General features: G+C 48.0%; 1 protein-coding gene and 1 long non-coding RNA gene across 3 annotated transcripts in view; one reads left to right on the top strand and one right to left on the bottom strand.

Moving 5' to 3' along the window:
- Positions 1 to 1,209: 1,209 nt before the first annotated feature.
- Positions 1,210 to 5,199, bottom strand: LOC140396430 (amphoterin-induced protein 2-like). Of its 2 annotated transcripts, none has more exons than XM_072485047.1 (2): positions 4,915 to 5,199; positions 1,210 to 4,532 (listed from the first exon to the last, which is right to left on the bottom strand). In XM_072485047.1, exon 2 carries the CDS (start codon positions 4,408 to 4,410, stop codon positions 2,857 to 2,859), a length of 1,554 nt encoding a protein of 517 aa, XP_072341148.1. In that variant the 5' UTR covers positions 4,411 to 4,532; positions 4,915 to 5,199; the 3' UTR covers positions 1,210 to 2,856. The 2 variants fall into 2 exon arrangements, with proteins under 2 accessions (XP_072341148.1, XP_072341149.1); XM_072485048.1 differs by having other exon boundaries at positions 1,210 to 4,488.
- Positions 5,200 to 5,339: 140 nt separating this feature from the next.
- The window catches only part of LOC140396431 (uncharacterized), an 85,090-nt gene continuing 72,498 nt past the window's right edge, over positions 5,340 to 17,931 (top strand). The window contains exon 1 of the long non-coding RNA XR_011936534.1: positions 5,340 to 5,514. This is a non-coding gene — a long non-coding RNA (uncharacterized lncRNA). The remainder of the gene's footprint in view (positions 5,515 to 17,931) is intronic.

The following is a 17,931-nucleotide window of genomic DNA, read 5'->3' as shown; positions in this document are numbered from 1 at the left end:
ACAGTATTCCCTCCTTTGTATATTTGTTACAGGACATAAATGGTGTTCTCTCTATTCCAGTGAGAAAGTAAAGGCAAAATTAATGTTGGTGATGGAGGTCTTGCCTACCAACTGGAGAGCCGGCAAAAGCTGCCATTTCCTTTTTCAGGGAGGTCCACCACATTAAGTGCCCACTTAACTGGACAACGGTGGGCCTTCGCTGGGACCAAGGACCCTGGGTGCAGAGGTTCTGCCCACCGAGCTGCCGTACAATCATCGGCTGGCAGATCTACATTGATCGGCAGTGCCATTGGGGAGGTGCTGGATGCTGCTGCTAAAGAGCACCCAGCCAAGGCCCAGCATGAGCAAAGGACCCAGACCAGAGGTGAGTAATGGTGAGAACCGGACCGCTAGGTGCGGGTTTGCAGGGTCGGTGGGGGCAATAGGGTTGGCAGCAGTGACAGGGGGGGTGTCTGTCAGGAGACCTTGCCTTCCCAAATGCAGTTCCCTTGATCCAGCACTGAAAACCACTGGATGAGGGACCATCTCCTAAACCCCTCCCTGGAAGCCAGCACGGAAAGAAGGCAGACTTGTGTTTTTGTGTGCTTCCAACATGGCAAGTCCCCTACGCGCCACTGGGTGAACCCGAGCGGTAGTGGGATAGGAGGCTCATTAAGTAAGCATTAATTGATGGCAGGACGGGAAGGCTATCCATGAGTCTTGCTGCCATTGACTGAAGCCGTGACCTTGAACCCGCACTCGAAGTCTATGTGATTTGCGGTGCAGTCGGAAAATGTTGCAGGTATCGGAAAACGCGATTCTTGTCAGAGAGATCTCGTTTCCCAATTTCCCTTGCCCCTTGCAGGCGATGTTACAAGATTCACGCCCTTTTTCACACCAATGAAGGGCGTGAACCACAGTTTAATACATTTCAATATTATTAGCGGCCCCCCGCCAAACGATCCCTCCCTCTCACGAGGTCGGTGAGGTTTATAACATGTTTGGTCAGGTGCGAGGCAGTCGAGGTGACTCCTCTGGGGGCCAAGAGGAAAGCATAGCCCCTGGGGGCGTATAGGGACATTCCTGGTCAGTCACCTGGCAAGCTGTAACACAGGGCAGTGCCAAGATTGGACCATGGGGGTGGGGATGGCATTAAATTCTGCTTAAGAGAGCAGTTAAGCAACATGTAATGGAAGATAAAATAGAATAAAATGTGAGGAAACTGTTGAATCGTTTTGTCTGTTTCTGTATTTCCAATAGCATAATTCTGTTTCAAATCTATAATTTTGAAAACCAAATATTACAAACTAAGACAATGGATAGCAAAGGCCATTCTAGATATACAGATTATACAATAAAATGTCTAGGATTAAGTTAGCAAAGTTAATACTACAAAATACTGCATTTACAGACTTTTATATTTTATTAAATACATCAGTACAAACTAATCATTTCACATTCAGAGTACTTTGTTTTTGACTATCCATTTGGTGCTTAGAATAAATCCTTTAAAAATAGCGTATCATGGAATAAATGATTATAGAATCTCTTATTATTTAATTTATTTTTGTGATTCCATCCCATTTCCCCATCCACCTGAGTTCAACAGAACTGTCTATTCCTTGGCTGTAAGTAAGCATTGAGAACGATGCCTGAAATAAGGACGGAACCACTGGAGGCTTCCCACCAGACTCCCTAGACAGTCTTGTGCTGAAGCTGAGCTGATGAAGCTTATCTGGTTGGGAATGTTGAACATGAGCATCTTCCGAGACTGGAGTTTAAGCTGGCATTTTTCAGCTATGAGCCCAAATTTTTCATCACACATTAACTGGGTCATTGCATTAGAATCCTCCTGTGTCAGGCTTTCAATGTGTGAACTTCAATATTTGCGACAATGAACTGCTGCTCTTAATGCTGGTAATCCTTCAATAATGCTACAATGAGATGGAAAAACTGACTTTGAGAACTGAGGACACTGAAATCTGCCTTTTCTATTGCCATGGGCTAAATTAATGTGTTGTTTGTTACAATATATATTAGAAGTGCGAACAAGGTGTAGGCAGTACTTTAACTTTTTGTCCAAAAGTTTAATTTATTCTCCCCCAGTATAAACTTAGGCTCATAGTCAATATGAGTACAGCACTGAGGAGACAAATTATGCTGTACATGTTTATAGCCAACAGGCTGGCTAGAATAATGGGTCTGGCATTGAAATTTTAAAAAATGTAATTTGTGGCTAAAGGTTTATGAAAAATTGAATGTCATAACAGTGTGCTGAATTTGTATGGCAAAGATTAATCATTTTACACAGCTTCCTTGGTTATTAGGGCAAAATTAGCATTGCATATTATTTGCCGGTGTGTCTGAAGCAGATGCAGGACCATGAATGAGGTTTCATTGTACTCACGCCTCCTAAGGATTTTGTAAAGCAGCACTAGGCTTATTCTGTCACAATGCGTCCTTTAAAAGGGCTCTGAAAGGAAGACTTGTAAACATGCAGCCTAGCCATTTCTGTAAAACAACTCCATCACAGCACCTCACCTGTGTGTCAAGTTGATTTGTTTGCAGGGAGGGGGATTTTAATCTATGACAAGCAAAACTGCCAGGATAATTTGCAGAATTCAGCAGCTAGAGTGGTGTGTATTTCCGTGCTCTTCCACATTCCAAACATTGAGTCGATTTGTGAAAGCTCCTCTCCAAGGTGGCATAGCCATGTTCACATTCAAGACAGCAGAATGATTCTTCAACCTGGTTTTCACATTTCCACAGACAAGGATATTGATGGTAAATACCAACGTTGGGAGGTGACAGATCCTCTCAATGTGTCTCATTGGCAGCAATCTAGCTTCTGATGAAGCTACATCCACGATATTTGGATCACGCCATGATCAGCTTATCTGAGAACACAGAACTGATGGAGTCAACATCAGCTTTTCCTCTGTTGGCTCTCAGGATCTTTTCAGCCATGCTGTGAGTGGTAGGGAGCAGTTTCATTTTCCCGTTCTGTCCCTTGAGCGGCTCTTTAACTGGCTCCAGGAAAGCCACCCGCTTGCAAGTGCTGGCTTTCCTCTCTCCACCTGCTTCGTGTGAGGGAGTGGTGCTCAGGATTGAAGAGTGAGCACTGTTTCCATTTGTCCTTCTGTGCTTCTGCTTGGCTTTACACCAGCAGCGGCAAGGTGTCAAGTAAAGATAGATCAAGACCAAAATAATGCTAGCCAGGCAGGCAGAGAGGGTTGTAAAGGCCGTGTTAAAGGTTTGTGAATGCTGCCCGTTTTGTGTAAAGTTGTGCACCTTCAGTGACACCTCTATCGTCTCATTTAACATTCGTCTGCTGTTAATTGCTATACAGGTGTAGATTCCCTCATCTTCAGGTTGGACCTGTTGAATTTCAAGGCTTCCATTCAATAATACCTGCAGTCCCTGATCTTGAACGCCTGGCTGCAGCGTATCATTCCTGGGCGTGACCCATAGGACATTTGTGTTTGAATCCAGTATCTTGCTGTCACAGTTTATCACCAGCCTTTCCCCCAGGTGGGCCTCGTAAATCAGCCCCAAGGCATGAAAAGAGCCATTCACAGTACTATTGGAGCAGTTCAAAAGGTCATCGTGGATCAGTAAAACACTAACACTTCTCTTGGAGTCAAGCTGATAATAACACCTATAATCATCTTTAAAATCCACTGCAGACCTAAGCTGCCTGTTATACCAGTAGGTGACCATTGTGTAAAAAGAACAATCGCAGGCGAATGGGTTTGCATGCAGGTACAAACCACTCTGCAGCCTAATCGACAGTGCAGTTAACTGCAGGACTGGCACAGAAGTCAATTTGTTGAAGGACAGATCCAACAGTTCGAGCAGCGGAAGTTTAGACTTTCCTTCATACAACTGCAAGGGAAAGTGCGAGATCAGGTTCTGACTGAGATATAGTTTCTGGAGTTTGTACAAACCTTTGAAAGCTCCGGCGCTCACCTGTGCCACCTGATTATTGTAAAGAAGTAGGATCTCCAGGGAATTCAAACCTAGAAACAATGAGTCGTCCAACTTTTTCAGCTTGTTGGAGGACAGGTCTAAATACCTCAGTCGTGGGGTGGAGGTGAAGGCCCCTTTGGAGAGGAAATCAATGCTGTTGTGGTTGAGAATGAGAGTTTTCAGTCTGTCTAAAATGGCCGGCGCCCAATTAGAACCAAGCGTGCTGATACCGTTATAGCTAACATCCAAGCTGGTCACAACTCTGTGGAGCGTCCTTGGCACGGTGGTCAGGTTTTTATTTGTGCACGTTATAATATCGCTGGCACAGATGCAGACCGAAGGGCAGATCACAGAAGCATTGCCTGCCATACAGGCACAAAACAGCAGCAGCACAATTCCTTGGGATTTTAAGGCGAGACCTCTGAGGGCAGAGTAGAAGGCTGGGTGGTGTGAGCACATCATGGCCACCTCTCAACCGTCTTCCAGTGGTCCTTGCCGAAGGGTGCGCATGGAGCCGATCCCTTGGGACTGAGTGTGTCACTGGGAAAAAGAAACACCACCAAGTTCATCCCAGGCTCAACAAGCTGCAACCACCAAGCAGTCAAATTAGTATTTGAAGTATACTTAGCAAATAATCTACCCTTGTGCAAACCACTTTATGCAACATCATTTTAAACAATATTCTGTTTTATATACCTGAGATTTATCTTCCAGGTAAACCCTGTCATTGCAGGTGGGTGTCCACTATTTCAACATTGCATGTAAACCCTTGTACATATTTACCTTTCACTCATAAATTACTTTTAAGACTTTAGCCAGATTTTAACTCACTAAGGGTTAAGGTAAAACACGAATGAATCAGCGAAAGGATTGTTCAAATTTTGCATAAATGAATGGTAACAATAAAAGAAGTAAAGTTAGGGAAGAGTATACAATCATATTGAACATGTAGTATAAAAGAACTACCTTAGGTCTGAAGAAAATGAATAAGTGGCTGAAAGATCCCGCTAATGGTTGATTGCAGATCATAGAAATGTTATGTTTCAACAATGAACATATCTCCTGCTGCAGTGAGGATCTGGCCACCGATCTATTTTTATCCTATTTTCTGAACTTTCAAAGTACATAGGCAGAGTAGACTGTGTTTGGATTCTGTCTCCCTCGTATTCCATTTTACAACCGACTGCTGTATGTAACACCAGGGAGACAAGCGAAGCGCCAGCAAGTGACGACTGCCTATCATCGGTTAACTGAGATTGGCTGAACACATCAGGGTGGGAACCTGTCAAAGATTACAGATGCAGATAGAGCGAGGGGGAGGCGGAGTTTTAGTTATCACATTATGTTGATTGGCAGAAAGCGCTGGAGCTCTACCCCTACCGTTTCATGCTGACTTCCACAGGCTTTGATTTCGATGCTGCTTCCCTTTTGACCACGCTGCAGAAGCAATGGTGCTGATATAAGTCGGCTTTAGACTGGCTCCTTTAGGCGCAGAGAATGCTCAAGCAACCAGCAGCAAGTGATTTAGAGTGATCGCAGGAGGTTCCTGTCTGTCAGGAATCAGGGGTAAGGGATTAATTAACATGCGACGTGCCATCCTTTGCTCACAGCAATCAGCTCTTGTTGAAAAGATTCGGAATTGCCATTTGCAGGAAGTATTGGGTTTCACCAAATGAAAGAAAACATTCAGAAGAGGTGGTCTTTTCTGTTCACATCATTAGTAATGAATGACTTAATTGGCAAATGTCAGGTATTTAAAATGCTCCCGGGCTGTTTTAAAAAGAAATCGGGTTACTTGCGATTCCCAATCTGTCCCTAAAATGCCAAAATGTAAAGGGCTGCTATTGCAAGTTGTCCACTCTTAATGTTGCAGTTGGCACCATACCTTATGCAGTATTATATTTATATATACATATCGGTATAAAATAAGAGGAAATCAATTTATTTCAACTGTATCTGCAAGTCCCTCAAAATTTAATGGTTCTTTCAAATAGTTTTCACATTCAATTATCATATCTAATTTTCTGTTCTTCCATCAATAAATAAAAAAGTATTTTACTGGCTGATTAACAGTCATATTCTGTAAAGCGTTGTGGTGAGGAAGTTTTATAAACTTATGTCCATTTTGTAAATGGAAACAATTCCTATGGATTTTGGGAATAGACTGAAGCAATATGAGGAAAGAATATATGATACTGAGATTCAGAATAGATATGCTAAAGTAAATAACATGAAGATGCAGCAGCATTCAGTTGCTGGTATTGAGTGAGGACAGTTTATTGTAACTCAGACTGTTCCGAGATTGTGGTCCGATTTTCCCTTGGCTCCCAGTATTTTTCCATGTATTTATTTCTCTGGCGCATTTCCTCTAGTGAAAATGTGTAAAGTGAAAAATAATAGGATTTTTATTCTCCTCTTCCCATTAATACTTCTGTTGACTTTAACCTTTCTTTTAATTTGTTCCTCTCTCAGCTTTTTGCTTTTGTTCCCTTTCTCTTGCTTGCAGCAGAGTTCTTATAGGATTTGTCAACCTCTTGTGTTTTCCCTCTGCCTTTTCCTCCCTCTTTTCTGTTTCTGCCCTTGTATAATGGGTGGGATTCTCTGATCCTGAGGCTAAGTGTTGACGCTATCGTAAACACCGTTGCGTTTCTCGACCGCATCAACACGGGCAGTACGGTAGCATTGTGGATAGCACAATTGCTTCACTGCTCCAGGGTCCCAGGTTCGATTCCGGCTTGGGTCACTGTCTGTGTGGAGTCTGCACATCCTCCCCGTGTGTGCGTGGGTTTCCTCCGGGTGCTCCGGTTTCCTCCCACAGTCCAAAGATGTGCAGGTTAGGTGGATTGACCATGCTAAATTGCCCTTAGTGTCCAAAATTGCCCATAGTGTTGGGTGGGGTTGTTGGGTTATGGGGATCGGGTGGAGGTGTGGACCTTGGGTGTGCAGACTCGATGGGCCAAATGGCCTCCTTCTGCACTGTAAAATTCTATGAAACACGGCCTCAGGATAAGCAATTCTGGCCCCTACAGGGGGTCAGCATGGCATTGGAGCGACCCACGCCGCTCCAGCTGCTGATCCCGGTGTCAACTGGGCGCTGTGGGGTCCGCGCATGCGCAGTTGGACCAGTGCCAACGCACGCATGCGCAGTGGCTCCCTTCGCCGCGCCGGCCCCGACGCAACATGGCGTAGAGCTACAGGGGCTGGCGCAAAAGAAAGGAAGCCCCCAGCCAGATCGGTGGGTCCCGATTGTGGGCCAGGCCACAACGGAGGCCCCCCCCGCCGGGGTCGATCCCCTCCTCCCCTCCCCCACAGGCCGCCCCCGGACTCTTCCACACCAAGGTCCCACCAGCTGAGAGCAGATTAGAACGGCGCCGGCTGGACTCGGGTGTTTTGCTAAGGCCGTTCGGCCCATCCAGGGCCGAGAATCGGCGGCGGGGCGGGGGGGGGGGGGGGCGCGTAGAACAGCCCTGACCGGTGCTACGCCGACCATGCTGGTGCCGATTCTCCGCTCTGTGTCGGGGCGGCATGGCGCAATTCGCGCCGGTCGTGGGGATTCTCCGGCCCGGCCCTGGGTTGAGAGAACCCCGCCCATTGTTTTTTAAATTTCCTCTGTTTGCACTCGCTTCCTCTCCTTTTGTGTACACTATAGCTCTTTGCCTGAGATTGAAGCTTCCCTTAGGGGATCAGCTCCAACAACCAGTGAAACCCTTGAGACGAGGTGCCTGGACACTGCTTGATTGCCATTTTAACAGTTAGCAGGGAAGATAGAAACCCAAACCCATTTGGGATAGGGGCTCTTGCCTTGACCAAATTTTCTGATCTTTCTTTCACATTTGCAATATCTCAGGATTTTGCTGCTTGTTCACTGTATTTAATTCACTGCCATTTCATGTCCAGGAATATGTACATTGAAATAGTGCTGCTCCTCTCTTTGATGTGATTCTCATCTGTCTCTTTTACCAGGTTTGCCTGCATTGCTGTCTCTTTCCCTGCTTAGCTTTAAGGGCCATTTTGCACAACACCTGCTTCAAGCTCTGACGCACTCCAGTTGGGTTCAGCTTAAGTTTCACTCTCCCCATTTTGGGTCCCCCCACAATAACCGGTATTCTCCTGATGTTCAACAGAAAGTTCTTGCTGTTTCATGAAATCACCCCTCTTCACATCACAGCATGCACGTCCACAGACTTTCTCTTCAGAGGCATCCACTCACTTCAGAGCTGTTCATACTCAATGATTCATACTCAAAGTGTTGCGTTTGTTTCCTCGATGGAAGTTGAAGTGTTTCTGGCATATTCTGCTTTTGTTTCAAACTTTTTGTGTATTTATGCATGGGATGTTGGCGTGACTGGCTGGGCCAGTGGCAATAAATGGGCCAGCATTTATTGCCCATCCCTAACTGCTCTTGGACTTAGCGGCTTGCTAGGCCATTTCAGAGGGTGTTTAAAAGTCAACCACACTGCAGCATCTGCAAAACTGTATCTTTTGTTAAAGTGTTGAAAATATTTCCTCTGTTAGACAAGTAAGAATTAACTTGTACATTTTACTCAAGCCTGAATTTTTGTAAAGACGGAGAGCGTCTCTGATGTTACAAAACAAACGTGCAGAGGCCCGGACCCGGTCATCCCGTTCCGTAACGTGGCACCTACCATTTCCGTGGGGGGGGGGGGGGGGGGGGTTCAAAATAGCAAATGCGTGGTTCAAGGAGGCAGCTGCCCACAAAAAACAGGAGCTGCCTCCAGCCAGGAGTGAGAAACACGATGAGCGCAATTCTCTGGCCTCATTGCGCTCCCGCTCGAGCGAAATGAGGCCGGTGAATGGTGGGAGAGGCCAAAAAGGAGAAAGGCGGCAAGCGTCAAATAGTTTGCGATGCAACTGACCTGCTCCCTAGGCGAAATTGGAATCCCGCTGTAGCGTGGCGAGAAATCAATTGTCATCGCTTCCATACAATTAACGGGAGCCACCCCATATCCAACAGCCTCCCGTCATTCAACAGCCTCTCCAGCCAGTGGTCATGCTGGCGCCGATAAGGACTCTTTTTGAAAAACGTGAAGCTGGCGGAAGGGCTTCTGTAGAGAGCTGAGGTGAATAGCCATCTTTGCCTACATGGATAGAAGTTAGGGGTGCTGTGCTGGCTATCCCAGTGCTTAGCAGGGGGTGGGGCATCCTCAGCTGAGAAGGGGGGCCTGGGCCACTGTAACTTCTCAGTAACTTCATTGCAGCGTTAATGTAAGCCTACTTGTGACACAAATAAAGATTTTTTTTAAATGAAATTAGAATTCTATTGCTAATAGGGAATTGGTAATTATGGTTAAGTTGGTACTTCACTCAACCCAAGCGGATTCCCATGGGTGGGCAGGCCATGGTGCATGTGGGAGTTATTCCCTCGCACCCCAGACAGACTGTGATGTCTGGACACTGTGCCTGAATACTGCGGGAGGCAACACCATGGACGCAGCAGCCAATATCTGAACCCACAGGAGGGTGGGACACAGCTCCAGGGACATGTCCACGGCCAGAGGGTGGGTGAGAACAACGGGGAGGGGACCAGCACCCGGTCCAGGTGAAGTTATGTGTGGATGTCTGGGGTACAGACCTGGGATTGAGGGGAGCCCGTTGCCCTGGAAGAGCATGGGCAGGGCCAGACGGATGTGGGAGGGGGGCATGTGGGGGGATCAATAGGGGAGTGGAGGGTCCCAAGGTGGGAGCCACCTCTATTTTTCAGTCTAACACCCTTCCAATTCCTTACAGATATTGAATGGTATGGTCAGTATTTTGAATCCCTCAGAACAGGCTCAAGTGGTGCTGCTTGTAGACCGGGGAGCCAGACGTTAGACCCGGCAGCCAACAGGTCATGGGGGGACCCAGAGGGAGAGGCCTGCGCGACGCCCCAGGGGGTACGGCGTCGCTGGTCCTTTGAACAACTGACAGATAACGCGTGCCGCAGGAGGCTCTGCCTCAACAACGAAATGGTGCAGCACCTGTGCCATGTCCTCGTGGACTAGGCACCACTTGGAGGAGGAGAATACCTGCTCCTGGTGGCCGTCAAGGTCACTGCAGCCCTGATATTTTACACCTTCGGATCCTTCTGGGGTTTGATCGGGTTCCTGTGCGGCGTCTCCCAGGCCACAGCCCACAGGTGCATCCAACAGGTCATGGAAGGCCTGTTTGCCCGGGTGGAGAACTATATAACCTTTGACATGGACCAACCCCTACATGTTGTCCGGGCAGCAGGATTCTCCGCCATTGCTGGGATGCCCCAGGTCCAGGGGCTGATAGGCTGCACAGATTCACTCGCCGGGCCATCTAAGAGATCCTTACTTAAACAGGAAGGGATTCCACTCCCTGAACATAAAGCTCATGTGTGGCCACCAGAAGAAGATAATGCACGTCTGTGCATGTTTCCCAGGGAGTCTGCATGACAGTTACATCCTGGGGCAATCGGTCATCCCCAACCTCTTCAAGGACCACCCCAGGAAGGCGGCTGTCTCTTGGGGGATAAGGGGTACCCACCGAGGACCTGGCTAATGACACCAGAAGACCTGATATGAGGCCCATGTGACCACCTGTGATGTGATTGAACAGTGCATCGGACTTTAAATGCGGTTCTGATGACTCGACTGTTCCAGTGGTGCCCTGCAGTACACCCCCCTGAGGGTTACCTGATTTGTGGTGGTCTGCTGTATCCTCCACAACTAGGCACAGCAGTGGGACGACGTGCTGGAGGTTAGGGATGAGGAAGTGTGCCCAGCTCCGAGGAGGAGGAGGCGGACGAGGATGATGAGGAGGTGCCAGACTAGCAGGGGCTGGAGTACGAGCTCGAGAATTGGGGGACCAGCCAGAGGCTGAAGGACAGGCAGTAGTGGTGAGGGTTTGTCAAGCCTGTAGGGCCAGGGAGGCCCTCATACTCGCCTGCTTGACTTAGGATGTGGCCTGGTACATCATCGCTACCTTACCCAACTGGGCCACGCCTTGGACACCTTCACTCATGTTGCCGACTTCGTGCACCAGTCTTTCAACTTAGGTCGCCACTCTAGCAGTGTTGGCCTCGGTGCCAATCATTTCCGGTGCCATCTCCTACGCCCGTAGCCTCTGGGACTCCTCCAATTGGCTAGGGACCTGCTGGACTGTCGTTGACATCTCCCTCTCAATGTCCTGGGCATTCCCTAATGTTTCCAGGATAGCATGTTCCAGAGGCTCAGCACTGACTGTGACCCAGTTGGGTCCTGGGATCCAGCAAGCCTCCGACTGCTGTCTTGTCTGGGCATTACTGCCTCCACCTGATGTACATCAGGAACTGTGTGGTGCTCACCAGATTGTGCCCCAGAAACCTGACCACTAATGTTTCCCACCGAGATGTGTGTATCTGCGCTGGTGGAGGGTGGGGATGACAGCTGTTACCCATCAATCGTGGCAATCGGAGCTCTTCTCCAAAGTGATCTTGTGGGAGGCAGGGGAGGTGGCCACCCTGGATGCATCAGCGCCGTCGACTGGAGACCTGCAGGGGCATGAAAATGTGATCTGTGAGAGGGATGGGTCCGTGTGTATGGCAATAACAACTCAAGTGTGACATATCCAGTGGGTGGGGCCCAGTGGATCCTCACCTCTGTGGCGTGCGTTGGTGACCGCTCTGTCCTCGGCCACCCCATGCCACCTCCAGGGCCCGTTCCTCGAAGGTTGCAGGATTCTTATGTTCGGCACCCCTCTGCCAGTCTGGGCCCTCTCCCGGAGATTGTGAGAGAGAGCTTCGCCTGCAGAGAGACACAGAAAGCCGCACGCATGGTTCATATGGGAGGTGGTGGTGAAGGAAGGGATGGAGGGAGCTGTTGAAAGGAAGGGGCTGAAGGGAGAGTTGGGGGCTGCATAGAGGTTTGGGGGGGTGGATGCTCGCATGGGGGCAGAAAGGTCTTAGGGGAGGGAGTTGGTGGCAACTCACGCCTGCAGCCCAGTGTTGACCTTCTTGTGACACTGGAGACCAGTCCTCCTGGCTACGCTTTCCGAGCTGACGGCCACTGCCACTTCATCCCAGGCAGCTTTGGCTGCCCTGTGGCTCACCCTCCGGGACCCTCAGGGAAACAGGATATCCCTCCTGGCCTCTACCACATCTAGGAGCCTCCCCAGGTCCGCATCTCCAAATCTTGGGGCTGGTCTTCTTGGCGCCATAGTTGCAGACTGAGTGGGGTTGCCTGTGCAAGTACTGCCTAAATGCTGCTCGACCTTGCTAGCGGGGGGCTGGGGAGCGCGGTCTCAGAGATTCCGCAGGCGAGCCTGCATTTGCGGCGTGAAGCCGTAGGACCTCATTAAGTGGACCAATCAACATTAAAAGTGTTCTTGGCCTTGCTGGGCAGAGCTCTGGGAAGCTCCCGGCAGTTCATGCTGGCAACCACACTTGGAAATCTTTCCTGAGAATTGTGCCCAACATGATTTGGCAGGAGCATATCTATACTTTATGGTTTTGCTTGGATAGATGGGTACTCTTTTGGAAAGGTAAGTCATCCTTTTGGATATGGTCCTGGGACATCTTTAGGGGATGTCAGGTGCCCCTTGGAAGAGATGAGCTGCCCTTTGGAACGAAAAGACATCCTTTGGGATTTGTAAAAGTAGGTGCGAATGTGTGTAAAAAGTGCATAATTCATGTCCAGTTCATTGGAACTGCCAAAGGGAACTATTGAAAAGAACTTTCAAGCTGTCAAGGAATTTTAAAAATCTGCCCTTTAAATGTTGTGGTGTTTGAAAAAAGTCAATGTTTGCTATTTCACTCTGTCTGCTGGCATTTGCCTGAGACTTATCATTATTCAATTCATGCTGTATGACTTATTTCACAAGCTTCCATTATCACAGGAAGGTGTTGGTTAGGTCAAAATGTGATTGACAGCTCCAAGTGGTTATCGACTCTTTGAAGTGGGACAATGAATTCCAATGCTTTCTCTCATAAGAAATTAAAGAAAGTTTAATGTACTGAATGGGTTTTTAAGCTCAGTGTCAGTGGGTGCGATTTACTGGAAAAGAAACAGAGTCCCGTTTTGATCACATTTAGCGGGGTCCAAATTAGCGAACGGCCCCAATATTAAACAGGACTCTACTTCTTTTTTGGGACTCAGTGAGGAATACCCTGCCAAGGTTGTACTTAGACTCATTTCCTGCATTAATGAGTTCAGTTTGTTATTTCAGGTAGAGATTGGGGCGTCATTTTTAAATAGCCTCTGGACCCCCAAAAGAGCCCAACTTACAAATTAGAGATCCTCGAGCCCCCTCCACACCACCTCACAAGGGCAGGGCTCCACTGGGCCCGATCCCTGGCACTGGCAAGATGCCACCCAGGTACCTTGGCACTGCCAGTCTGGCACTCTGGCAGTGCCCCTGCCAGCCTGGAAGTGCCACATGGGCACCCTGACATTGCCAGCGCGGCATCCAGGTGGTACTGCCAGGGTTCCCAGATGGCTCTGCCAAGATGCCACTGTGCCCAGGTGGTGTTGGGAGTGCCAGGGTACCACTCGCAGCCTGACCACCAGGGGGCCCCCGATTGCCTGAGTGACCACCCCAAGTGTCGATACATCTGGTCCACTTTTGTGGAAACCAGTGTTAAATGGTGCCCGGTTGGGATCTCCGAGGCGAGGCCGTTAGATCCCGTGCCTTGGGTAACTCCAGCGCAGACATAGTGAAGTGAGACTAACTACTCACTTGAATATTCAAATCTGCATATCATACTAGATCTCGTGAGGTGTAATGAGCGTTGTAAATCTTAGGGGAGGTCTCTCGCGAGATTTATCGCCTTGTCACGTCCCACGTTGTGCGATGAGGCCGGTAGGTCACCGCCAATGTCTCTTCAATTCAACACATCTACCACGGACACTCCTAGCCATAGGTTACACCTTGATATATCTGAAAGTGGAGAGAAAAAGTTAAAATCCAGAAAGCACAAATTGTATAAGTCCGCATTACTCGTGTTTTTATTTGAAATAGTCATTTAAGAACTATTTTATCTGAGGCCTACACATGCTGGATACTGGATGAGTTGGGATGGTTGATTTAAGGGAAAAAACTGATGGGTAGAGGACATAGACTGGTAGGAGTTAGCACTAAGCTGGCATAGAGGTGATAAAAAGCCATGAGGGATAAGTTGAGGGATAGACTGGAATGGTTGGCACAAGGGGTCATGGTTTGGCATGGCTAGGGATTAGAGAGTACACAGCAGGGGAGAATGAGGGGGTATGAGAGGTGAATGTTGGAGGGCGTGTTTTATGTTTTATTGTCTTTGTGCCCCAAAGCAGGCCTCCCGCCCAGGGTCGTCCGTCACATCTCCCATTTTTACCACCCCACCTCACAGCCCCCCCATCCCCAACCCAAAAATCTGACCTTCTGGAGCACTTTCTCCCTGGTTAGATTTATGGAGCCAGTAATTGAACTGGTAGGGTGAACTTTGGCCTCAGTAACAAAACTGTAGTTTCCCAAGCAAATGTTGTATTTAAGTAGGAGCTTGTTTGCAGTGATTTGCAAAAAAATATGCATAATTTGATCATGTCCGAGAAACTGGAGCAGCTGCTACATGAGACTTGTAATTATATCAAAGTATCATAATTTCTTCTTTATTGATAGAAATGCTATCAAAAATTCCAAGAAAAGCTATAGGTCTGCATGAATATTGCTGTTAAACTATACAACATATTATTATGAGTGTTTTGCTGTTCCTTCTGAGCAATCTCAAGGAAGCTGTTTGATAAACCAGTCCTCTGTTAGTTGCTATGGTGATGATCACAACTAGACACAGCAAATTGAACTAATATATAAGGTTTTGAAACACACGGGGCGGGATTCTCCGTGGACTTTCACGACAGAAAATCTACGCCAAACTTGCACCCAGGCACTGGCCAACGTGGCCCAGACACAGGTGGAGGGTGGCCCAGTCCCAGAGGAATGTTGGCGTAGACACTGGCTGATGTCACACAAACCCAGAAGGTGGTGGCACAGTCGCAGCGTGTGTGACATTATGGGAAATGTTCAGAACACAGAGGGTTAATGTCATCTCATAATTAACCACTAGATGGAGCTAGATGCAGAACTATATAACGCACTGACTCATAGACACCTGGGAGAAGGCTGGAGGGGAGAACAGAGGAGAACTAAGAGAGATCAGAGTACAGTTATAGGTAAAGTGCAAAGACTGGTGTTAGTAGAGTGTGGATTCTAGATTTCTAGATTATTGCTTACTTTAGGAGTAAGTGGTCGAGCTTTAATAAGTAGTGTAAATAAATGTTATCTTTGTTAATTAACTTAGCTTCTGTGATCTTTGTGAACACGAGAACATCCATCCTCATAACAGAATCACAAAGAACACCACATGACCAGGAGTGTGTTCCGAAACGTAAACAGTGAGTTTAGAAAGTGAGTTTAGCTTCGAAGACAAAAAAAGAACAATCACGCCGCTACACAGATCTCGGCGACAGCACCAAGCTACTGATCATAAGATGGAAGCCAGCTCACTTCAGGACGACTGGTAAAATAAATCCAAACTGGAAAAATTTCAAACAGCAATTTGAAGTCTTTTTATCTGCCTCTGCGTTAGAATCAGCTCCTGATCATCGCGCTGCTCCTCAATTTGGCTGGACCGCAGACATTAGAATTATTTAATTCCTTTGAATTCACAGACGGTGAGGTTAAGAAATAAATTTGATCGGGTCATGTACAAATTTGATGTTCATTGCAAAGTGCAGGTGAATGAAATGTATGAGCGCTACATGTTCAGAAAAAGGCTACAGCTAAAAGGAGAATCGATAGATTCATTTATAACTGATTTAAGACTGAGAGCACAGTCCTGTAATTTTCCCTCTGTTGCAGATTCGATGTTGCGGGATCAAATAGTGTTTGGTATAAATGATGAGCGATTGCAAGAAAGATTATTAAGAAGACTGATTTTGCCGTTAGAAGAAGCCGTTAATCTTTGTAAGGCCAATGAGCAAACGAATATGCAGAGTTCAGTCTAAAGAAAAAGGCGCAAGCTTGGGAAACGTGGCCGACGCCATTAACTCTGTGGCGTAGTTCAGAAGGCAGTGCACCACTGGTGGTGGCCATTTTGAAAATGACATCACCAGTGTGATGACGTGCACACACTGTGGCCACACCCACTATTGAAAAAATTGTCCTGCAAAAGAAAAAAAATGCTCGCGATGCAACAAGTTCAATAATTTTACCTCACAATGCCATTTTACTTCAGCGATACCGGCAAACAACTCTAAAAAATCGTTCCATACATATAAAAAGATTCAGAGTATCCAAAATGAAGGACGTGAAATTATTTTTTTAACTTCAAATAATGATTCCTCTAAGTTGACCCTGCAGGATAACTTCATAGTAGAAGCAATAACCAGAGTTGATGCACTGGACACTGATGATAGAACAAATATTTCACTTCTCCGATTTAATTAACAGGGCAGCAATGGGTAGCACTGTTGCTTCACTGCTCCATGGTCCCAGGTTCGATTCCAGGCTTGGGTCACTGTCTGTGTGGAATCTGCACGTTTTACCCTTGTCTGTGTGAGTTTCCTCCGGGTGCTCCTGTTTCCTCCCACAAGTCCCAAAAGACATGCTGTTAGGTAATTTGGACATTCTGAATTCTCCCTCAGTGTACCCGAACAGGCGCCGGAGTGTTAATGTAAGCCTACTTGGGACAATGAAGATTATTATTATTACTTAATATTTATAGGTCTGTGTAGCGCACAAAGACTCACGAGAGACGAATAGAGATGAAGTCGATGAGGCTTTATTAAGCGTGACTTGTTCCCCGCAGTTCAGTAACAGACTGGCCTGCGGGGGAGAACTCCTGGTTCTTATACTCCGCCTTCAGGGCGGAGCTAGAGGTCAACAGCCAACCAGGACCTGGGATCTGTCAGCCAATGACACCACGGCTTCACAGTCCCACATGACACCTAATGCATACTACCACATTCACCCCTTGTTAAAAATGAACCCGGCGGGGTGGTGCTTCGCATGGTGGTAGAGGTTTACAAGGCTGGTCCTGGGAGGAAAAACTTTTGCATGTCATCACAGTATGTACAGGGTTTTTTTTTGTTTTGAACTATTTACAGTATTCGTAAGAGGGAAAAAGGGGAAAAGAAAAAAAATTCTCGTTAAAGTCCACAACATTCTAGTGTTACACCGATGCCACAAGTCGGTCGGGTGGTCTGGTTGTCCTTGTCGATCGCCTCAGCCCTGGAGGTGGTGGTGCTTGTTCCAGTGTTGTTGCCTCCGGGAGCTTTATGGTTTCTGCTTCAGCTTCACTTCTGGTCGGACCTGGGAGGAGGACCGATCCTCCCAGGAAGGGGGCTGTCGCGGGGTGCGCCGGTGGCAGGGAGGGGGTGATTGGTGTCGGGGGGGTGTGCGTGTTGCCGGCGGGCGCCAGATCTCGCAGGGAGACCGTGTCCTGTCGGCCGTCGGGGTACTCCACGTAGGCGTACTGCTGGTTCGCGTGGAGGAGGTGAACCCTCTCGAGCAACGGGTCCGACTTGTACGCCCGCACATGTTTCCGGAGCAAGATGGGTCCTGGGGCCGCCAGCCAGGTCGGCAGCGACGTTCCAGAGGAGGACTTCCTGGGGAAGACAAGGAGGCGCTCATGAGGCGTTTGGTTAGTAGTGGTACACAGTAGCGACCGGATGGAGTGGAGGGCGTCCGGGAGGACCTCCTGCCACCGTGAAACTGGGAGATCCCTGGACCATAGGGCCAGTAGGACGGTCTTCCAGACCGTGCCGTTCTCCCTCTCTACTTACCCGTTCCCCCGGGGGTTGTAGCTAGTCGTCCTGCTCGAGGCTATACCCTTGCTGAGCAGGAACTGGCGCAGCTCGTCACTCATGAAGGAGGACCCCCTGTCGCTATGGACGTATGCGGGGCAACCGAACAGTGTGAATATGGTGTTAAGGGCTTTAATGACTGTGGCCGCTGTCATGTCAGGGCAGGGGATGGCGAAGGGGAAACGGGAGTACTCGTCCACCAAGT

This window comes from Scyliorhinus torazame, chromosome 19 (genome assembly GCF_047496885.1).
Source record: "Scyliorhinus torazame isolate Kashiwa2021f chromosome 19, sScyTor2.1, whole genome shotgun sequence".
Lineage (NCBI taxonomy): Eukaryota > Metazoa > Chordata > Chondrichthyes > Carcharhiniformes > Scyliorhinidae > Scyliorhinus > Scyliorhinus torazame.
The sequence above is the reverse complement of the archived record's forward strand: the minus strand, read 5'-3'. Positions and strand labels throughout refer to the sequence as shown.